Consider the following 24,184-nt stretch of genomic DNA (forward strand, 5'->3'; position numbering starts at 1 on the left):
TAACCACTATTCTAACTTTTGATAATCTTTTCCTTTTCTTTGAGGTTACGCTGTTAGGTAAGCATTCTTAAACACTAGATAGCATAGTTTTTCATGTTTTTGAACTTTACATGGACGAAATTTTTGTATTTTTGTCTCTCCCTTTGCCTCTTTGGTGGCTCAGATGGTAAACAATCAGGCCTGCAATGCAGGAGACCTGGGTTCAATCCCTGGGTTGGGAAGATCGCCTGGAGAGGGGAATGGCAATGCACTCCAGCATTCTTGCCTGGGATATCCCATGAACAGAGATGCCTGGTGGGCTCAAAGAGTTAAGAGATGACTGAGCGATTAACACTTTCACTTTCACTTTGTTTAACATTATTTTTCTAAGTTTTATCTTTTTTTTTTTTTTAAGAGTTTGTTCTGAGGTCAGCTGTACTGTCACTCTCACAGAACTCCTTCCCTCACACTTTTTATAGACTCTTGTGACATTGGCTACACTTGCCTTGGGTTTAATTCTATTGCTCCTTGAAGATAGGGACTGTATTTCTCATGTGCCTCTTCATATTATATCCATTGCACCTTGTACAATGCCTAGCAACGGTGGTGGTGAAGTCGCTAATCCTGTCTGACTCTTGCAATCCCATGAATTGTAGCCCACCAGGCTCTTCTCTTAATGGGATTTTCCAGGCTAGAGTACTGGAGTGGATTGCCATTTCCTTTTCAAGGGAATCTTCCCTACCCAGGGATCGAACCCAGATCTCCTACATTGCAGGTAACCTCCTGCTTTACAGGCAGATTTTTACCAACTGATTCTGAGCCACCACAGAAGCCCTTACCCATTTTTTTACAGTTCTAATTCATTCTTTGGCACTGATGTACAGAATGCCGTTGAATGAGTTACAATATAAAGAAAAGTAAATATTTGGTCTTTGTCCCTAGTTCCTGTCATGCAACTCCTAAAACTCTTGGAATCTCCAGATGATTTTCTTTTGTATACTAATAAGATGACTATTGTCTGGGATCCCTGGATAGTTTCTGAATGAGGGCTAGTTGCCAGGAAGACCAAGGTGTGACTGCTGGGTTGGAACTTCCAGCTTCACCCCCTGACCTCTGGGGAAAGGACTCTCCACAGCTGGAAACTGAACTAATCAACGGCCAGTGATTTAATCAACCATGCCTATGTAATAAAGTCTCTGTAAAAGCTCTATACCGTCAGCGAAAACAAGACCAGGAGCTGACTGTGGCTCAGATCATGAACTCCTTATTGCAAAATTCAGACTTAAATTGAAGAAAGTAGGGGGAAACACTAGAACATTCAGGTATGACCTAAATCAAATCCCTTACAATTATACAGTGGAAGTGACAAATAGATTCAAGGGATTAGATCTGATCGAGTGCCTGAAGAACTATGGATGGAAATTCATGACATTGTACAGGAGGCAGTGATTAAGACTATCCCCAAGAAAAATAAATGCACAAAGGCAAAATGGTTGACTGAAGAGGCCTTACAAATAGCTGAGAAAAGAAGAGAAGCTAAAGGAAAAGGAGAAAAAGAAAGAAATACCCATCTGAATGCAGAGTTCCAAAGAATAGCAAGGAGAGATAAGAAAGCCTTCCTAAATGATCAGTGCAAAGAATTAGAGGAAAACCATAGAATAGGAAAGATTAGAGATCTCTTCAAGAAAATTAGAGATACCAAGGGAACACTTCATGCAAAGATGGGCACAATAAAGGACAGAAATGGTATGGACCTAACAGAAGCGGAAGATATTAAGAAGAGGTGGCAAGAATACACAGAACTATACAAAAAAGATCTTTATGACCCAGATAACCATGATGGTGTGATCACTTACCCAGAGCCAGGCACCTGGAGTTCAAAGTCAAGTGGGCCTTAGGAGGCATCACTATGACTAAAGCTAGTGGAGGTGATAGAATTCCAGCTGAGCTGTTTCAAATCTTAAAAGGTAATGCTATGAAAGTGCTGCACTCAACATGCTAGCAACTTTGGAAAATTCAGCAGTGGCCGCAGGACTGGAAAAGGTCAGTTTTCATTCCAATCCCAAAGAAAGGCAATGCCAAAGAATGTACCACACAATTGCACTCATCTCACATACTAGCAAAGTAATGCTCAAAATTCTCCAAGCCAGGCTTCAACAGTATGTGAACCATGAACTTCCAGATGTTCAAGCTGGTTTTAGAAAAGGCAGAGGAATCAGAGATCAAATTGCCAACATCCTTTGAATCATTGAAAAAGCAAGAGAGTTCCAGAGAAACATCTTCTTCTGTTTTATTGACTATGTCAAAGCCTTTGACTGTGTGGATCACAACAAACTGTGGAAAATTCTTAAAGAGATGGGAATACCAGACCACCTTACCTGCCTCCTGAGAAATCTGTATCCAAGTCAAGAAGCAACAGTTAGAACCAGACATGGAACAGCAGACAGGTTCCAAATTGGGAAAGGAGTACATCAAGGCTGTATATTGTCACCCTGATTATTTAACTTATATGCAGAGTTCATCATGCAAAATGCTGGGCTGGATGAAGCACAAGCTGAAATCAAGATTGCTGGGAGAAATATCAATAACCTCAGATATGCAGATGACACCACCCTTATGGCAGAAAGTGAAGAGGAACTAAAGAGCCTCTTGATGAAAGTGAAAGAGGAGAGTGAAAAAGCTGGCTTAAAACTCAACATTCAAAAAACTAAGATCATGGCATCTAGTCCCATCACTTCATGGCAAATAGATGGGGAAACAATGGAAACAGTGAGAGACTGTTTTCTTGGGCTCCAAAATAATTGCAGATGGTGACTGCAGCCATGACATTAACAGATGCCTGCTCCTTTGAGGAAAAGCTATGACAAACCTAGACAGCATATTAAAAAGCAGAGACATTACTTTGCCGACAAAGGTCCGCCTAGTCAAAGCTATGGTTTTTCCAGTAGTCATGTATGGATGTGAGCGTTGGACTGTGAAGAAAGCTGAGAGCAGAAGAATTGATGCTTTTGAACGGTGGTGTTGGAGAAGACTCCTGAGAGTCCCTTGGACTCTTGGGCTGCAAGGAGATCCAACCAGTCCATCCTAAAGGAAATCAGTCCTGAATATTCATTGAAAGGACTGATGCTGAAGCTGAAACGCTAATACTTTGGCCACCTGATGCAAAGAACTGACTCATTGGAAAAGACCCTGATGCTGGGATGACAGAGAATCAGATGTTGGATGGCATCACCGACTCGATGGCCATGAGTTTGAGCAAGCTCTGGGAGTTGGTGATGGACAGGGAAGCCTGGTGTGTTGCAGTCCATGGGGTCGTGGGGAGTTAGACATGACTGAGTGACTTGCACTGAACTAAGAAGCTCTTAAAATGATGGGGTTCAGGGAGCTTCCAGGTTAATGAGCACACTGAGGTGCTCAGGGCATGGTACCTCCAGAGAAGCCATGGAACCTTCAAGCACTTCCCTACCCCCAACTTTGTCCTATACGTTTCTTCCATTGGCTGTTCCTGAATAGTTTACTCTGTAATAAACTGGTAATGGTAATAAGTAAGCTGTTTTCCTGTGTTCTGTGAACCTTACTAGCAATTTATCAAACCTGAGGTGGGATCCTGGGAACCCCTGATTTGAAGCTAGGCTGAACAATAATGTGGGTAACCTCGGAATCCAGTACTTGAAACTGACTTCTGCAGTGAGAGCAATCATTGTGGAACTACTGTGCCTGTAAACCTGTGGATTCTGACATTAACTCTGGTAAGTGGTGTCTGAACTGAATTGTAGAACAGCTGGTTGGTGTATGGAGAGTTGGAAAACTCTTCAGAGTGGGAAAAAAAACCCCACATATTTGGTGTTCAGAGTGATGTGAGTAGAAATAGACCATGAACGTATTCTCTTTCATCCATGTTTGGATTGGTGAAAATTAGGGTGGTTGTTTTCCTGTTTGGGGCTATTATGGACCATGTTATTTTAAAGTTCTTATGCATATATTTTGTGCACATATGTGTGAGTTACTCTAAAATATATACACTGGAATGTAATTGCTGGGCCTTAGAGTAAGGGTATCTTCAACTTTTCTATATGATCCATGTTTTGTTAAACAACTGTACCTATTTACATTCATCCTAGCAAAGTGTCTGATTTCCCGTTGTTTCACATTCTTGTTATCACTTTAGTATTATAAGATTTAAACTTTTCCCCCAGGCTTATGTATGAGTCATGGTATCTTACTGAGGTTTTAATATGCATTTCCCTTTTTACTCCTGAGATCTAACCTTTTTTTCATGTATTTATTGGTTATTGGATTTCTTTTTCATGAAGTTTTTGTCTTTGCCTGTTTCTCTTTTAGATCATCTGTTTTTCTTTTTAATTTGTCAGTTATTTAATCCAGGATTTGAGTCCTTGGGTGCTCAGTCACTCAGTCATTGTGCTATTGTCTGCCACCCCATGGACTATATTTGGCCAGGCTCCTCTGTCCCTGGAATTTTCCAGGCAAGAATATTGGAGTGGGTTGCCATTTCCTATTCCATTGAATCCTTTGGTTGCATGTTAAAAATATTTTCCTTTCTGTGGCTTGTTTTTTTTATCATTCTCTCTCTTTTTTTTTGAAATACAGTTGATTTATAATGTTGTGTTAGTTTCAGGTGTACAGATCTCCTTGGTGTCTTGATGGATGAAAGTCCTGGGTTTTACTATAGTCAAATTTATTACTTTTTTCCTTGTGGTTTGTTCTTTCTATATCTTACTTAAGAAATTTTTCCTTTCTCTGATTTTAAAAACTTTATAGTTTTTCCTTTCAAAGTTTGGTATTTCGCTTCCCTGGAGTTGATTTTTTGCTTAAGGAGTTCAGGAGGAGTCCATATCATTTTTCCTGCATTTCTTCTAGCACCATTTATTGAAAAGACAGTTCTTTCTAGTGCTCTGAAATGCCTCTTTTTTTTTTTTTTTTTTTAAATCAGGCATCTGTGTATGTGTGTCTGTTTCTGGACTCTTAACATGATATTTAGATTTATCTCTTCCTGCATAAATACCATACTATCTTTAGTAAAATGAGCTTTGTAGTAAGTCTTTAATGGATAGCGCAAGTCCTTTCACTTTGTTCTTTTTCAAGAAAGTCTTGGCTGTTTTTGACCGTTTTGGTTACTGTATAAATTTCAGAATCATCTTGTCAAATTTTATATTAACAGACTGCATTTTGATTGGGACTGCATTGAACCTGTAAATCTGTTTCAGGAGAAGTGGCATCTTTATAAAATTGTCTTCAAATCTGTAAAGATGAGAAAATATCCGTTACATTGAAATAGTCAATATTTGTCAGTAAACTTCTATAATTTTCCCTACAACTTGTGAATTACATATATTATTGGTGGGTTTCATGTGTGTGAACTTATTAGTATAAATACTGCTTTTTTCAAAATTGCCTTTTCTAGCCATTCCTTGTGGGTATATGGAAATATAATTAATTTCAATATCATTTCCAGCAACCTTGCTAAGCTCTGACATGTAATTCTGTTACCTGCATATTCTTTGGATTTGTTGATTTATCAGAAAACAGTATTTTGTTTCTTCCTCTTTCATCCTGTCGTGTTTCTTCTTCTTGCCTTTCTGTGCTGTCTCAGTTCAGTTCAGTTGTACATTAAGTTTTCACCTTTCTATTTTTCTCGCATCATTTAAAACAATAATTTTTCCTTTATCTGCTGTTATATGTGTCTAACAAGTTTTGATATGATGAATTGTTTTCCCCTCCGTGTGTTTGTTATCAGTTTGATATAAAATTAGGTTTAGTATAAAATTGCCATTACCTCAACATGAGTAAGGGTAAGTGTCTTTTTTGTTACCAGCCTATTCAAACTTTTTGTCCATTTTCCTATAAGGTTGTTTTTCTTTATGAGCTTTATGTTATGAAAATAGTTCTTTCTATGCAATATAAGTAGCAAATATTTTCCCCCAGTTTGTTCTTTCATTGACATTCTTAATGGTTACGTTATTTTTATGTAACTGTTCAGTACCTAGAACAGTGCCTGGTGCATAACATACACCTAGTGAATATTTATTGAAAAGATGAATAAATTCAGTGGTGCTTGAATGACAAATAAAAGTTATTTTTTAAAATACGTATTTAAATATTCTCTCATGACTTCTAGGTTTTTGAATCATATTACTAACAGCACCCTGTCTTATGTTGATGTTATGTAGGAATTCGGTGTTTCTTCAGTCTTATGATTCTACGTTTTAAGTTTTTTTTTTTTTAAGATTTATTTATTTTTATTTTTATTTTTTTTGGCTGTTTGTGGGTCTTTTTGCACCATGCAGGCTTTCTCTAGTTGTGGCAAGTGGAGGCTGCTCTTCCTTGCTGTGTGTGAGCTTCTCATTGCAGTGGCTTCTCTTGCTGCAGAGCCTAGGCTCTAGGCACTCGTGCTTCAGCTGCTGAAGCATGTGGGCTCAGTAGTGATGGCACACGGGCTTACTTGCTCCATGGTATGTGGGATCTTCCCGAATCAGGGATCAAACCAGTGTCCCTTGTGTTGCAAGGTTGATTCTTAACCACTGGACTACCAGGGGGCCCCCTATGATTCTGTCTTTTTTTTAAACAGTTAAATATTTAATCTTTTTGTAATTTATCCTGTATGATCAGTTGTGAACATGTTTCTCTATGAAGTGTTAAGTTTTCTCATTGTAAAAGGCTAATTGGAAATTATATACTTTAAAAATAGAGAAGTTGCAAAGGATGATAAGATAGTCCTTAGTAAAATATCCCATTTATATTTTTCATATTGATTATCTATTGAAAAAATAATATTCTGCATATAATGGATTAAAGTTTATTAAAATTAATTTCATCTTTCTTTTAATTAATGTGGCAATAAAAATTTTAAATTCCATATGTGACTTGCATTCTATTTCTGTGGTACTCCAACCAACCATATCCCTGAACACTGTGTTGTGTTTTTTTTTTTTTTTTTGGTCTTTGATAGATTTGTATAGTGCCTAGTACCAAAGTACTTGATTTTTTTTTTTAATTATGAGGCTTTTTTTCCCCCTCCATGAATCAATTAGATAGAGTATTCTTTATTTTCATACTATATATGTTACTGAAGTTCAGTTCACTTGCAGTGTTTCAGCAAGGTGATTTGGTTATACATATGCATATGTATTTTTGAAATTATTTTTCATTATAGATGATTACAAGATAGTGACTATAGTTCCCTGTGCTATGCAGTAAATCATTGTTGCTTGTTGCATATCTATTTTTTTTTTAATTAGAAATCTAGAATTCTATTTATACGAAGTGAAGTGGAATCAAAATGTCAAATTTTTTAGTTAGGCAAAAATTTGCAAGTTTTCTGAGGTATATGTTATACATATTGTTTATATGTATGTATATAAAAGCTTTACTACACTTGATAAAGGCTTGAGAAAGAACATTTTAAAAAAGAGATGGAAAAATTGGAAAACCTAAACTAAATGAAATGGGAGCACTGAACATGAAAAAGAAAAAGTGAAACTAGATAAAAAAGATCATCATATAGCCCAATTCTTTTTAAACATGGCTATTCATCAGAAAGATATCTGGAGCTTTGGAGAAAAAAAAAAGCGGTATCTGGGCATTTGTATTTTTCAAAAAATGCCAAGGTAATTCTGATACATCTGGATTTTAAAAAGTGATTACAGTTTTTTTCCATTAAATGGTAGTTTTGGTGATACAGAATTCTGTTATTTTTCTGTTGACCAACCATTATACAATGGTATTAAGTGAGTAATAGTTTTCATACTCACAATAGTAAAAGATGTTTATCAGTTTTCACAATCAGTAGCCAGACAAAAAATAAAAAGGTAGTTAAAATTGCAAGCCATAATGGGGGCTTGATTAACCTAACAATATAGAATAATTACATGCAATTTTGGGCGGGGATCAAGCAGAGTGATGTGGTAAGTGGAGGTGCATGCATGCACATATTTTCATCCACCCAGCCAGTCTGTGTCCTTTGGTTGGTGCATTTAATCCATTTACATTTAAGGTAATATCAGTATGTATGCTCTTGTTAGGTGGTCTGGTATTCCCATCTCTTTCAGAATTTTCCACAGTTTATTGTGATCCACACAGTCAAAGGCTTTGGCATAGTCAATAAAGCAGAAATAGATGTTTTTCTGGAACTCTCTTGCTTTTTCCATGATTCAAAGGATGTTGGCAATTTGATCTCTTGTCCCTCTGCCTTTTCTAAAACCAGCTTGAACATCAGGAAGTTCATGGTTCACTTATTGCTGAAGCCTGTCTTGGAGAATTTTGAGCATTACTTTACTAGCATGTGAGATGAGTGCAATTGTGCGGTAGTTTGAGCATTCTTTTGCATTGCCTTTCTTTGGGATTGGAATGAAAACTGACCTTTTCCAGTCCTGTGCCCACTGCTGAGTTTTCCAAATTTGCTGGCATATTGAGTGCAGCACTTTCACAGCATCATCTTTCAGGATTTGAAACAGCTCAACTGGAATTCCATCCCCTCCACTAGCTTTGTTCATAGTGATGCGTCCTAAGGCCCACTAGACTTCACATTCCAGGATGTCTGTCTCTAGATGGGTGATCACACCATCATGATTATCCGGGTCATGAAGATCCTTTTTGTACAGTTCTGTGGAAAATTCTGAAAGAGATGGGAATACCAGACCACCTAACCTGCCTCTTGAGAAATCTGAATGCGGGCCAGGAAGCAACAGTTAGAACTGGACATGGAACAACGGACTGGTTCCAAATAGGAAAAGGAGTATGTCAAGGCTGTATATTGTCACTCTGCTTATATGCAGAGTACATCATGAGAAACGCTGGACTGGAAGAAACACAAGCTGGAATCAAGATTGCCGGGAGAAATATCAATAACCTCAGATATGCAGATGACACCACCCTTATGGCAGAAAGTGAGGAGGAACTCAAAAGCCTCTTGATGAAAGTAAAAGTGGAGAGTGAAAAAGTTGCCTTAAAGCTCAACATTCAGAAAACGAAGATCATGGCATCTGGTCCCATCACTTCATGGGAAATAGATGGGGAAACAGTGTCAGACTTTATTTTTTTGGGCTCCAAAATCACTGCAGATGGTGATTGCACCCATGAAATTAAAAGACACTCCTTGGAAGAAAAGTTATGACCAACCTAGATAGCATATTCAAAAGCAGAAACATTACTTTGCCGACTAAGGTCCGCCTAGTCAGTTCAGTTCAGTTCAGTTCAGTCGCTCAGTCGTGTCTGACTCTTTGCGACCCCATGAATCACAGCACGCCAGGCCTCCCTGTCCATCACCATATCCTGGAGTTCACTCAGACTCACGTCCATTGAGTCCGTGATGCCATCCAGCCATCTCATCCTTGGTCGTCCCCTTCTCCTCCTGCCCCCAATCCTTCCCAGCATCAGAGTCTTTTCCCATGGTTTTCCCAGTAGTCATGTATGGATGTGAGAGTTGGACTGTGAAGAAGGCTGATTGCCGAAGAATTGATGCTTTTGAACCGTGGTGTTGAAGAAGACTCTTGAGAGTCCCTTGGACTGCAAGGAGATCCAACCAATCCATTCTAAAGGAGATCAACCCTGGGATTTCTCTGGAAGGGATGATGCTAAAGGTGAAACTCCAGTACTTTGGCCACCTCATGCGAAGTGTTGACTCATTGGAGAAGACTTTGATGCTGGGAGGGATTGGGGGCAGGAGGAGAAGGGGATGACCAAGGATATGAGATGGCTGGATGGCATCACTGACTCGATGGACGCGACTCTGAGTGAACTCCAGGAGTTGGTGATGGACAGGGAGGCCTGGCGTGCTGCAATTCATGGGGTCGCAAAGAGTCGGACACGACTGAGCGACTGAACTGAACTGATGCTCTTGTTACCATTTTTTCAACTGTTTGGGGTTTATTTTCTGTAGGTCTTTTCCTTGTCTTGTGTTTCCTACCTTGAGAAGTTCCTTTAGCATTGTAAAGCTGGTTTGGTAGTGCTGAATTCTCTTGACTTTTGCTTGTCTGGAAGGCTTTAATCAAATCTGAAAGAGAGTCTTAACTGGGTAGAGTACTCTTGGTTGTAGGTTCTTCCTTTTCATACTTTAAGTACATCATGCCGTTCCCTTCTGGCTTGCAGTTTCTGATGAGAAATCACCTGAACGTTATGGGAGTTCCCTTTTATGTTATTTGCCATTTTTCCCTTGTTGCCTTTAATGTTTTATCTTTGTCTTTAGTTTTTGTCAGTTTGATTACTGTGTCTTGATGTGTTCCTCCTTGGGTTTACCCTGCCTGGGACTCTCTGTGCTTCCTGAACTTGGTTGACTTTCCTTTCTCGTATTAGGAAAATTTTCAGCTGTTATCTCTTCAAATACTTTTTCAGGTCCTTTTTCTCTCTCTTCTCCTTCTGGGACCCTTATAATGCAAATGTTGGTGTGTTTAATGTTGTCCCAGAGGTATCTTAGGCTGTCTTCATTTTTTTAAACTCTTTGTTTTCTATATTCTGTTCTGTGGCAGTGATTTCCACCATTCTGTCCTCCAGGTCATTTATATGTTCTTCCCCCGCTGTTATTCTGCTGTTGATTCCTTCTCGTGTATTATTCATCTCTGTTTGTTCTTTAGTTCTTGTAAGTCTTAGGTAAACATTTCTTGTGTCTTTTCCATTGTTTTCCCTAGACCCTGGGTCATCTTCACTGTCATTATTCTGAATTTTTTCTGAAAGTTTGCCTGTCTCCACTTCATTTAGTTGTTTTTCTGGGGTTTTATCTTGTCCCTTCATCTGGGAAATAACTTTTTGTTTTTTCATCCTGATTAACTTTCTGTAATGTTGTTTTTGTTCTAGCTGTAAAAGAGTGGTTCTTGCTTCCTCTGTCTGCCCTCGATAGAGGAAACTAAGAGGCTGTGTAAGCTTCCTGATGGGAGGGACTGGCAGTGGGAAAAACTGAGTCTTGATCTGGTGTGCAAGACCTTGCTCAGTATAGCTTTAATCAAATTATCTGCTGATGGGTGGGATTGCACTCCCTCCCTTTGAATTGTTTGGCCTGAGGTGACCCAACCCTGAGGTCTACTGGCCTCTGTGGTAGGGTTAATGGGGACCTCAAAGAGGGCTTCCCTGGTGACTCAGACAATAAAGAATCCGTCTGCAATGTGGGAGACCTAGATTCGGTCTGTAAGTTGGGAAGATCCCCTGGAGGACGGCATGACAACCCACTCCATTGTTTTTGCCTAGAGAATCCCCATGGACAGAGAAGTCTGGCGGGTTATAGTCCATGAAGTTGCAGAGAGTCAGACATGACTGAGCAATAATCACGGTGCACAAGACGGCTTGGGCCAGTGGGGCCTTCAGGACTCCTGCTGTCAGTCCCTCATCCCTGTGGTGAGCCCCTGCCTCCCATGTCTTCACAGGAGACCCTTCAACACTAGCAGGTGGTTTTGGTTCAGTCTCCTGTGAGGTCACTGCTCCTTTCCTCTGGGTCTTGGTACATGTCAGATTTTGTCTGGGCCTTCCAAGGCTGGAGGCTTTGTTTCCCCCTGTCCTGTGGAAGTCCTACAGTCAAATCTTGCTGGCCTTCAAGGTCAGATTCCCTGGGGATTCCCAGGTTAGGAAGCCTGATTTGGGGTCAGAACCTTCACAACAGTGGGAGAACTTGTTGGTATTATTGTTCTTCAGTTTGTGGGTCACCTCCCAGCGGGTATGGGATATGATTTTACTGTGATTGTGTCCCTCCTGCTGTCTTGCTGTGGCTTCTTCTTTGTCTTTGGCCATGGGTTTTCTTTTTTGGTGGGTTCTAGTGTCCTATCGATGGTTGTTCAACAGCTGGTTGTGAGTTTGGGGCTCTCACAGGAGGAGATGAGCACACGTTCTTGTACTCTGCCATCTTGAACCAAAAGGAGGAGAGTATTCTTTTCTAATGTAGTTTGTTTTTAAGCACAGATGGAGTTCCTTTCTCCTATGTTTACTTTTCTATTGCCCTCTCTTTCCCTCCTAGTTTTCAAGTTAATTTTTCTCCTACCATTTTTTTATTCTGAGCTCAACCATGTGATTTTTCCATTTCAGCTGAATTATTAATAAATTAGTTCTTTTAGTCTGTTTTGTTTGTTTGTTTCAGAGTTTAGTTTTTCTGATAAAAGATATGGTGTCTTAGGTTCTCTACTCGTTGATGCATTATGCATTCATTCAGCAACTGTAGCTTAAGTTTGAGAGTAGAGGGTAAATAAGATAGGAATTCAATGAATTATAACTTTGCTAGTCATCTGGTTATAATAAATTAGCTGATAAATTGATGCATCAGTTCAGTTCAGTTACTCAGTCGTGTTCTGTTCTTTGCAACCCCGTGGACTGTATAGCATGCCAGGCTTCTCTGTCCATCACCAGTTCCCAGAGCTTGCTCAAATTCATGTCCACTGAATCCGTGATGTATGTTACAGCTAAAAAGCGATACTAACTACTTCATGATAGAATTAAAAGAAACAAAATTTATTAATGCAGACAGAAATATCCCTAGGATTGAGAAAGAAAATTGATATTTTTAAAGGATAAGATATGTCTGGACACTTACTGATTCCATATAACTGTTAACATAAAAACACCGTCTGAATTTGAGTCCTAATTTCACCACTTGCCTAGCTGCTATGGGCTTGGGCACATTATATTAATATAACATTTGTATACTAGGGATAGTAGTAGCAGCTACTTAATAGAATTTGTGAAGGTTAAATTAGTTAATATATTGCTTAAAGCAGTGCTTGACATATAGTATCTGTATATCTCCAATCACAGGTCTATGTATTTGTTGTTGTTTAGTCACTGAGTCAGACACGACTGAGCGACTTCACTTTCACTTTTCACTTTCATGCTTTGGAGAAGGAAATGGCAACCCACTCCAGTGTTCTTGCCTGGAGAATCCCAGGGACGGGGAGCCTGGTGGGCTGCCATCTATGGAGTCGCACAGGGTCGGACACGACTGAAGCAATTTAGCAGCAGCAGCAGTCACTAAGTTATGTCCAACTCTTTTGTGATCCCATGAACTGTAGCCTGCCAGTCTCTTCTCTCCATGGAATTTCCCAGGCAAGGATACTGAATTGGGTTGCAATTTCCTTCTCCAAAAGATCTTCCCAACCCAGGAATCAAACCTGTGTCTTCTGCGGCAGCAGGTGGATTCTTTACCACTGAGCCACCACGGTAATCTAGGTCTCTGGGTAGGTGGAGCTGTATAGATATTTTCTAGAATTAAAAAAAAAAAATTTAACTGTAGTCTTCATAATTTTATTTTTAGTAGTGGCATAAATTCAATCCATGGAGGTACCATAACTTGTTTGTCTTTGATATTCATTTTCAAGGAGAGTATTTGTATTGTTGAATTCAAATCATTGTTTTTCCATTTTCTTATGTATTTTGAATTTTAAGATCAGAAAGCATTTAGATGGATAGCAGGACTGACTTGTTTTATTTTTGTCTGAGATTTAAATTTAAATTGTAAATGAGTGTCAGTAGAAGCCAACAGCTTTTAAATTAATTCCTTTGGGTCTGCGAATGGTTTCCAAAAGTTTAACTGAATAGTTTAATTGCCCTCTTTTAAAGAATTTCAAAGTAGCTACAGCCTTGTGATCTGCACTGAGTTACTTTATGTTGGGAAATTTTTGGCAGATGTTATACAGTCATCATTCAAAAACAAGTTACATTGTCTTTCCCAGCTTGAATTAGTGGAACATTAGCATTGAACTTTTCATTTTGAATGAGCATGGTGGAAATTATTTCCTGCTAAATGTTTGTCATCAAGTGAAGTTTTATTTTAAAAAATTAATGGAGCATATCAGTGCAGCAGCCTTAGAAAAATAGCTGAGGCACAGGGTTACTCTTGGACAGCCTTTTAAGTTCCTTATTATCATTTGGGTATACATGCTTCGGAGAAGACAATGGCACCCCACTCCAGTACTCTTGCCTGGAAAATCCCATGGGTGGAGGAGCCTGGTAGGCTGCAGTTCATGAGGTCGCTAAGAGTCAGACACGACTGAGCGACTTCACTTTCACTTTTCACTTTCATGCATTGGAGAAGGAAATGGCAACCCACTCCAGTGTTCTTGCCTCGAGAATCCCAGGCATGGTGGGGCCTGATGGCCTGCCATCTGTGGGGTCGCACAGAGTCGGACACGACTAAAGTGACTTAGCAGCAGCAGCAGCAGCATACATGCTTAATAATCTTCTGGGAAACTAAAATATGTTATTTTTTTAAGACCAAAAACTTTAAAATATGATATTTAGCTGCTAACAGACAGCTGTTAGTGATTACTTAGAGTTGTATTTACTTTCTGGGTTGGAACTAGGGATAGAGCAAGCAAATGAATTGATAATGTGAGAAAACATGACGTTCATTGTTAAAATATATTTTAAAGTATTAGTTTTATACCTTTATCAGTAAATGAAAGATGACATTAATTTGAAATAATTGGAATAAGTGTGCAATCCATTGAATTAACTGTATCTCAAATGTACTTAAAATCCAGATTACCTCTTTGAGAACAAGTCCTATCATTAGCAAATAGGGTAGCCAGAAGAATACTTTAAATAACAAATCAGCATTATGTTTGTGGAAGATGAATTGAATTCCCTCGTAGCTCAGTCGGTAAAGAGTCTGCCTGCAGTGCAGGAGACCTGGGTTCCATCCCTGGGTCGGGAAGATCCCCTGGAGAAGGGAATGGCAACCCACTCCAGTATTCTTGCCTGGAAAATCCCATGGACAGAGGAGCCTGGTGGGCTATAGTCCATGGGGTCTCAAGAGTCGGACACGACTTAGTGACTAAACCAAACCAAACCAAATGTTTATCTTTCAAAATGTTGTTTTGTTCTAATCCACCTAGCTTTGTGAAAAACAGGCAGTGTGTTGTGTTGGATAGCAGGTAGTTAAATTCGACTCATTTTTCTCATCATATATCCATATTTTTGTGCCATCTGAAATCCCTTCTTTAAGACTTTTTAATAGCTTTCATTCCTTCCTGTTAAAATACATGTTCATTGCATTAAGTTCCGTATTTATTAAGCAAAGTGCATTTAAATGTAGTGGGGAGGGAAAATAAGCAAACTAGGCCTCCTCACAAGCTTATTCTAATCTGTTTGGGTAGACATACAGGCTATAGATTCTGTGTTAAGATACTTTTGGTTATCATGGTAAAAAGTAATTTTAAACCAGCTTAAGCAAGGAGAGGGATTTATGGGTTTACATAAATGAAAGATTGACCTTGGACATGGGTTAGATCCAGATATTTAATGTAACATGTAGAATTTATCTCATTATCTTAGCTCTACTTTCTTGTGACTTGGATTCATTCTCAGGCAGTATCTCCTCAAGTGGTGGCAAAGATGGCCCAAACAGTGCCAGGCTTACATCCTGTCAGCTTAGCAACCTCAATGATAAGCTTCCTTTCCAAATAGTTCCAGAAATTCTGGCATTAAGTCTGGTTTGGCCACAATTGAATCTTTTGGAGTCGGGGTACCATGGGGTGGGGGTGAGGGATCGGGGGTGGAGTGAGGATGGTCTAGCTCAATTCAAAGTAGATGAAACAAAGACAAATAGTTTCCAAAAAGGAACTTACAAATTCTGCTACCAGAAGGAAGGATGCTGAGCAGGCAAGAGCAGCATAAAAAGTAAAGACAAAAATTTTTAGTTGAGCGATAATAAAAAAATAAATAAAAAGATAAAGCTTCAGATAGGAGACTGTATTTTTTTGTTTGTTTGTTTGTTTGTTATTCCTAGATAGTCCTTACTTTATTTTATTTTATTTTTAATTTTTATGTTTACTTTATTTTACTTTACAATACTGTATTGGTTTTGCCATACATTGACATGAATCCACCACGGATGTACATGTGATCCCAAACATGGACCCCCCTCCCACCTCCCTCCCCACAACATCTCTCTGGGTCATCCCTGTGCACCAGCCCCAAGCATGCTGTATCCTGCATTGGACATAGACTGGTGATTCGATTCTTACATGATAGTATACATGTTTCAATGCCATTCTCCCAAATCATCCCACCCTCTCCCTCTCCCTCTGAGTCCAAAAGTCCGCTAAACACATCTGTGTCTTTTTTGCTGTCTTGCATACAGGGTCATCATTGCCATCTTTCTAAATTCCATATAGAGACTGTATTTTGAATTGGGCTCTGAAGGGCAAGTAGAATTTTTTTAAGGCAGAGTAAAGAAAGGACTTTCTAGGTCACTCATTTGAGAAGCTTGGCAGTGAAAGGAGAAAAAACGAAAGCTACTAGAGTGTAAAGGGAATGTTCAGATATTTGCCCCCTAAGTATGGAGAAAATTTGAACATTTTTATGGTAGAGGAGCAGAAGCAGGTAAAGGAGAAATTAACAGTGCAAAGGAGGCAGTCATTGATAAAGAAGGGACATTCAGTCGGGTCAGGATATAAGTGGAGGGGGCCTCCTTAGAAAGGAAAAGGGATTGATTACTCTCTGAGGACATGTAAAGGAAAGTAGTAATGGTGACTATGGAAGTTAAAACAGAAATTTGTTATTAAATATGTAAGTGGCTTCAGTTTTGTTTTCTAAAAGTAAGAAAAGGTTTACCAGTTATCTATTGCTAGGTAACAGACCATTCCAAAATGATTTTGTGCTTTAGCAATTTGACTTGAACTCAGGCTGGGTAGTTTCTTCTGCTGGCCCTAGGTCACTCGTGGTTGTGGTCATCTCAGCTGTGGATAGATGGTCTGTGATGGTGGCTGCACGCACACACTTGTTGGTTGATGCTGGCTGTTACCTGGACCTCTCTTTGTGCTTTCTCATCCTCATGAGCATTCACATGGCAGTGGCTGCACTCGGAAGAAAGAGCTGAAGCCGTCAGCCTAGATGATAGACACAGATATGAAAGACTTAGGATGGACTTAGAACTGCCACAGTGTCACTTCTTTCACATTCCGTTGGTCAAAGCAAGTCACAAGGCCAGCTCAGATCAAGTAGAGAAATGGACCCCACCTCTTTATGAGAAGAGTAATAAAGTTGCATTGCAAAACAGATGTGTATATGGAATGGGAGGAATTTCTGCCTGTCCCTCCCCCAACACTTTATTGTGAAAATTTTCACAATAAATGAAGCCAAGTTGAAAGAATTTCAAAGTGAATATCCACATATCTACCCCCTCTATTCTACTGTTAACAGTTTACTATACCTGCTTTATTATATATTTATCCATCTATCATTCTTTTATCAGTTTATCTTATTTTTTAATGCATTTCAAAATAAATTGTAGATATTAGTTCTTTTCTCTTTAAGTACCTGCTGCGTGTATTTAGCAAGTCAATATTCAGTTTTTTCTTTTGATAAAAGACATTTACATACAATGAAGTGCACAGACGTTAAGTGTACGTCACACCTAGTTTTGTAGCCTGGCAGAGAAGGGGAAAATTAGGGATAGCTTTTCAGTGAAATGACTCAAATTCAACTATAGTTGTATAGAAGAATTGCAAAAGATATCTTTCTTGAATACCTTTCTTCATATCCTTATTACTAATAATTTATTCATTTAATATATCTCAACACTTAGGATTTGCATTTGTGTTACAATACTAAAATTTCTCCTTTATTTGAATTTACTTTGGACGGTTCTCTACCTCCTTTCACTAAACATTTATAAGGATATAAACAGGCGCTCTCTTGCTTTATAAATATTCAAACTATGTGTATCTCAAACCAGTGCGTACCTTTTCAGTTGTGTCCGACTCTTTGCAACCCCTGGGACTGAGCCCGCCAGGCTCCTCTGTCCCTGGAATTTTCCAGGCAAGAATACTGGAGTGGGTTGCCATTTCCTACTCCAGGGGATCTTCTCAACCCAAGGATTGAACCTGCATCTACTGCATTGGCAGGCGGATTCTTTACCACCAAGCTACCTTGAATACAACTGAGTGACTAAGCATTCATGCATGCTTGAAAAAGTTTTAATAAACTATCTTCTAGTTTATGAATAGTTTAGCAGTTTGAAAAGGAGAAATTTTAGTAACTATTGATTTAACTTCAGATAATCAGAATAGAAGTGTGATCAGAACTATGTGGCAAATTCAGCTGTAATTTAACCTTTGAGTGGAGTATTAGAGCTTCTTACAACCTTAACACGTCGCTTATTATTCTAATCTATGTTACCGTGTACATTTAAAAAATTTCTAGAATATTATAAGCCCTTAGTTTTTCATATGATGATTTGATAAAATAATAGTTACTTAATTTATTTACTAGGTGTTGAATACTTTTATTGCTAATTGGCTTTTGAGCCGTTTTACAAATAGCAAAAGATTGGAATCATTTTGACTTGCTCTTTGCATTCCAGTAAACCCTGTCAGAACTCTTGAAAATATGTGACTAGCACTTAAGCCATTTCATGCCAAGAATTCTGCCAGAAATGCAACTGGTTAATGACACTCATTGTGACAACGGACGTGAAAGCTTGAGTTCATTTACTGTGTTAGCTTTCCTGATGGTCAGGGAATGGGGTAAAGTCATGTATGTTTAAACATCTCTCTTAACAGTGTATGAGATGTTTTAAAAGTGTTCCTTAACCCAGATTTTCTCCATTTCATTTCATTTCATGGTGTAAATGGCGTGACATCCTAAATCATATGTGAAAGTGAAAGTCGCTCAGTCGTGTCCGACTCCTTGCGGCCCCATGGTCTATATAATCCATGGAATTCTCCAGGCCAGAATACTGGAGTGGGTAGCTGTTTCCTTCTCCAAGGGATCTTCCCAACCCAGGCATTGAACCCAGGTCTCCTGCCTTGTAGGAGGATTCTTTACCAGCTGAACCACAAGGGAAGCCCTGAATCATACGTGCTGGGTTACAAACTAAACAAATTTATGTTTTAAAAATCTAATGGAGTGTTATATTTATTTTTATGTACAGGTCTTGCTATTTTGGAAACTACAAGAGAAAACTAGATTGGGGAGGTTTGGATTTGTAAGTGGACATGGCTCAGATATCCAGCAACAATGGATTTAAGAAATGCTCATCTTCCCCTCCGGAATCAACAAGAACAAAAGATGTAGGCAAAGAAGAAGCATTACAGATGGAAGCAGAGGCTTTAGCAAAACTGCAAAAGGACAGGCAGGTGACTGATAATCAGAGAGGCTTTGAGTTGTCTAGCAGCACCAGACAAAAAGCACAGGTTTATAATAAACAGGATTATGATCTCATGGTGTTTCCTGAATCAGATACCCAAAAAAGAGCAGTAGATATTGATGTAGAAAAGCTTACCCAAGCTGAACTTGAGAAACTATTGCTGGATGACAGTTTTGAGTCTAGGAAAACACCTATATTGCCAGTTACTCCTGTTCTGAACCCTTCATTATCAGCACAACTCTATCTTAGACCTGCTATTCAGAGAGGACAGTGGCCACCTGGATTATCTGGACCTTCCAGTTACGCTTTACCTTCTATTTATCAGTCAACTTACAGTACTAAACAGACTGCATTCCAAAATGGCTTCAACCCAAGAATGCCTACTTTTGCATCCACAGAACCTATATATTTAAGACTTCCAGGACAGTCTCCATATTTTTCATATCCTTTGACATCTGCCACACCCTTTCATCCACAAGGAAGCTTACCTATCTATCGCCCAGTTGTCAGTCCTGACATGGCAAAGCTGTTTGACAAAATAGCTAGCACATCAGAATTTTTAAAAAATGGAAAAGCAAGGACTGATTTGGAGATAAATTCAAAAACTACAATCAGCAATCTGCAGGTATCTCCAAAGTCTGAAGACATCAGTAAATTTGATTGGTTAGACTTGGATCCTCTAAGTAAGCCTAAGGTGGACAATGTAGAGGTAGAGGACCATGAAGAGGAGAAAAATGTGCCAGATTTGCTAGCAGACGATCCTTGGGATGCTGTTCTTCTTGAGGAGAGATCACCAGCAAGTTGTCACCTTGACAGAAAGGTGAATGGAAAATCTCTTTCTGGAGCAACAGTAACAAGAAGCCAGTCTTTAAATATTCGAACAACTCAGCCTACAAAAGTCCAGAGCCAAATATATCAGGTATAGTCTTTTCTTACAAACTTCTCAAACTTAGTATAACACAGAATTCATGTTTGTGTACATAATTTATTAGGTGAAAGAAATATTTTTTTGAGTTTCGTTTTCTTTTATTCTTAAGTACACTGTGCATCTTAGATTGTGTGATAAAGGATTAAATGTGTTTAGGCCAACTGAAAAATTAATTGCTATTGATATCTTTTTCTAGGATTGTGCGTTTTGAAAACCTAAGGATCTGGCTGTTGCTTATAGGTGTTTAAGATAATTTTTATCTGTCTCTCCCTCTCCATTCATTATATGTGGTCCTACTTTCTTTGCTTTAGCACCTTTATTTTTCAGAGTAGATGAGGAATTTTGGTTTTTAACTCCATTATAGAAATTCTAATGTATATTGTTTTATTGTTTTTAACCATGAAGGAATAGAAGAACAGGAGGGAGGAAGGGAGGTGAAAAAGGAAGAAAGGAAGGGAGGCCTCAGAGAGATGGGAGAAAAGCCATTTAAAGGACTCTCTTTAAATACTTATATTAATGCAAGTGAAGAATAGAACTATAATCTATATAGTATATTTGCTGAGTTCATATAGTCTTATTGTCTGGAAGAATTAGATAAGGGTGCATGGAGCAGAATGTCTTCTCTTACAGGAGGGGGCAGTAAGGTTTAGACTTTTCCTTTCCATATATAGTATACCACTGAAGATTTTTATTTTGCTTTTATATCATCTGTGGATTCTAGGAATGTTTAAGCTTCATTCTCACCTTAATATGAATCATATCATTCAGTTAATTAGATCAGCATTTAACTACCCTTTAGGCAGTGAGAATCAACTAGGATTTTGGGAAGGAGAAGCAAATTTTGCATGATTGGATGGGTTTATGTTGAATTGTTGATTTTTAAAAGCCATTTTAGATGTCTGGGGAGAAAACAGTAGATACTAAGGGTTACGAAAAAAGAATGAGGATGTTTTTGGATAACATGATCAGAATCCAGAAAAATCTTAACCAGTGCAGTGTTTTCCAAATACATTTTGACTGCATCTCACACTGAGAAATATATGTTCTTAATTCTCTTCAGCTTTTCAATAGTGCTTGCACATTTAGTAACATAATTTCTTAACACCTTTCAATTTAAAAGTCACAGGTAAATTTAACATTTTAAATTGGAATCATAAGTATAATATCAGACTATTTTTTCTTAATATTCTCTGTTGTCTTTTGTATTGGTTTTTGTTTTTACAAAGCATCTGTCATTTCCTAAAATATTTGTAAGGAGAAGGGAAGACTAAGCCAAATCAAAAAATGTGGGGAAGGGAGCATATACCTAGGAGTGGAATTGCTGGCTAGTTTATGTTTAACTTTTTGAGGACCAGCAAACTGTTTTCCACAGTGGCTACATCATCCCCTTTCGAACCCCCACAGTATATGAGAGTTCTAGTTTCTTTACATCCTTGTCAACATTTGTTATTTTCCATTTTGGGGGTTTCAACCTTCCTAATGGATGGGAAATGTGCAATGGCATCTTACTGTAATTTTACCAAGGGAAGATTTCACGCAAAGATGGGCTCGATAAAGGACAGAAATGGTATGGACCTAACAGAAGCAGAAGATATTAAGAAGAGGTGGCAAGAATACACAGAAGAACTGTACAAAAAAGATCTTCACGACCCAGATAATCACGATGGTGTGATCACTCATCTAGAGCCAGACATCCTGGAATGTGAAGTCAAGTGGGCCTTAGGAAGCATCACTACGAAAAAAGCTAGTGGAAGTGATGGAATTCCAGTTGAGCTGTTTCAAATCCTGAAAGATGATGCTGTGAAAGTGCTGCACTCAGTATGCCAGCAAGTTTGGAAAACTCAGCAGTGGGCACAGGACTGGAAAAGGTCAGTTTTCATTGCAATCCCCAAGAAAGGCAATGCCAAAGAATGCTCAAACTACCGCACAATTGCACTCATCTCACATGCTAGTAAAGTAATGCTCAAAATTCTCCAAGCCAGGCTTCAGCAATACATGAACCGTGAACTTCCAGATGTTCAAGCTGGTTTTAGAAAAAGCAGAGGAACCAGAGATCAAATTGCCAACATCCGCTGGATCATGGAAAAAGCAAGAGAGTTCCAGAAAAACATCTATTTCTGCTTTATTGACTATGCCAAAGCCTTTGACTGTGTGGATCACAATAAACTGTGGAAAATTCTTCAAGAGATGGGAATACCAGACCACCTGACCTGCCTCTTGAGAAATCTGTATGCAGGCCAGGAAGCAACAGTTAGAACTGGACATGGAACAACAGACTGGTTCCAAATAGGAAAAGAAGTACGTCAAGGCTGTATATTGTCACCCTGCTTATTTAACTTACATGCAGAGTACATCATGAGAAACACTGGACTGGAAGAAACACAAGCTGGAATCAAGATTTCCGGGAGAAATATCAGTAACCTCAAATATGCAGATGACACCACCCTTATGGCAGAAAGTGAAGAGGAACTCAAAAGCCTCTTGATGAAAGTGAAAGTGGAGAATGAAAAAGTTGGCTTAAAGCTCAACATTCAGAAAACGAAGATCATGGCATCTGATCCCATCACTTCATGGGAAATAGATGGGGAAACAGTGGAAACAGTGTCAGACTTTATGTTTTGGGGCTCCAAAATCACTGCAGATGGTGACTACAGCCATGAAATTAAAAGACACTTACTCCTTGGAAGGAAAGTTATGACCAACCTAGATAGCATATTCAAAAGCAGAGACGTTACTTTGCCAAGTCAGGTCCGTCTAGTCAAGGCTATGGTTTTTCCTGTGGTCATGTATGGATGTGAGAGTTGGAGTGTGAAGAAGGCTGAGTGCAAAGAATTGATGCTTTTGAACTGTGGTGTTGGAGAAGACTCTTGAGAGTCCCTTGAACTGCAAGGAGATCCAACCAATCCATTCTGGAGGTCAGCCCTGGGATTTCTTTGGAAAGAATGATGCTAAAGCTGAAACTCCAGTACTTTGGCCATCTAATGCAAAGAATTGACTCATTGGAGAAGACTCTGATGCTGGGAGGGATTGGGGGCAGGAGGAGAAGGGGACGACAGAGGATGAGATGGCTGGATGGCATCACTGACTCAATGGACGTGAATCAGGAGTTGGTGATGGACAGGGAGGCCTGGCTTGCTGCGATTCATGGGGTTGCAAAGAGTCGGACACGACTGAGCGACTGAACTGAACTGCCTGATAACTAGTGATGTTGAGTATCTTTTCATATGCTTGTTTGCAATTTCTTCATCTTTTTTGAAGAAATGTATGTTTAAATCATTTGTCCATTTAAAAAATCGGGTTAAAAAAAATAAATAAATAGAAATCGGGTTGTTCATAGCAGCTTTATTCAGAAGAGCCAGAAGGTGAGACAACCCAATGTCCATCAGCTGATGAATGGGCAAGCAAAAATGTGTCTATAGAATGGAATATTATTCACCCAAACAAAGGGAACCGCATAGATGAACCTTGAAAACATTGTAAATGAAAGAAGCCAGACACAAAAAAACATGTAGATTCACTTTATATGATATGTCCAGAAAACACAAATCCATAGAGGAAGAAAGCAGATTATTGTTTGCTGAGGGATTGAGAGAAAGAGGAAATGAGGAATGAGTAATGGGTACAGGGATTTGGGGGCAAGTGATGAAAATGTTCTGAAATTAGAACATTGCAGTGTTCTTACCATAATAGTGGTGGTTTACACTCCGTTATGAATGTATTGAGAGCCAACAAATTGTACATTTTTAATTGGTTAATACGGCAGATTTTATGTTCTATGAATTTTTCCTCAGGTTTTTTTTTTTTTTTTTTTTAAAGAAAGACACTGGTCCCCCGATCCTCCTGTTGTGCTTAGGCCACATTCCTACTTGATTCATATTTGGGTCAGTGTTCCAGTAGAGAGATCCCTCTCCAACTGTGGATCTCGTTTTTATGGACATAACAATGATGGCATGTGTTTGACACCGTGTAGGCTGGATTAGGGATATCAGCTGTTTAGTTGCCTAGAACCTGGAGATGTCATGACCTGTGGGAAGTTGCAGTCTCTGCTGTCAGGGATAGAGTCTCCTCTGGTCCTCTGTGGAGCTGAGTTTAGACTCAGGCCTCCCATTGGTGGAAGGCAGAACCCCTGATAGTCCAGGCAACCCAGAGTGAGCATCCAGGTCATTTTCAAATAATGTTCCTGCTTCTTGCATCACACT

The 24,184-nt window shown here is 39.0% G+C and overlaps 1 protein-coding gene across 1 annotated transcript in view; it reads left to right on the forward strand.

Moving 5' to 3' along the window:
- The first annotated feature begins 18,905 nt into the window (after window positions 1–18,905).
- Window positions 18,906–24,184, forward strand: part of PIK3C2A (phosphatidylinositol-4-phosphate 3-kinase catalytic subunit type 2 alpha) — a 75,802-nt gene continuing 70,523 nt past the window's right edge. Inside the window, exon 1 of the mRNA XM_052652576.1 lies at window positions 18,906–19,976. Coding sequence (XP_052508536.1) covers window positions 18,906–19,976 — 1,071 coding nt within the window. The remainder of the gene's footprint in view (window positions 19,977–24,184) is intronic.

This window comes from Budorcas taxicolor, chromosome 15 (assembly GCF_023091745.1).
Source record: "Budorcas taxicolor isolate Tak-1 chromosome 15, Takin1.1, whole genome shotgun sequence".
Taxonomy (NCBI): Eukaryota; Metazoa; Chordata; class Mammalia; order Artiodactyla; family Bovidae; genus Budorcas; species Budorcas taxicolor.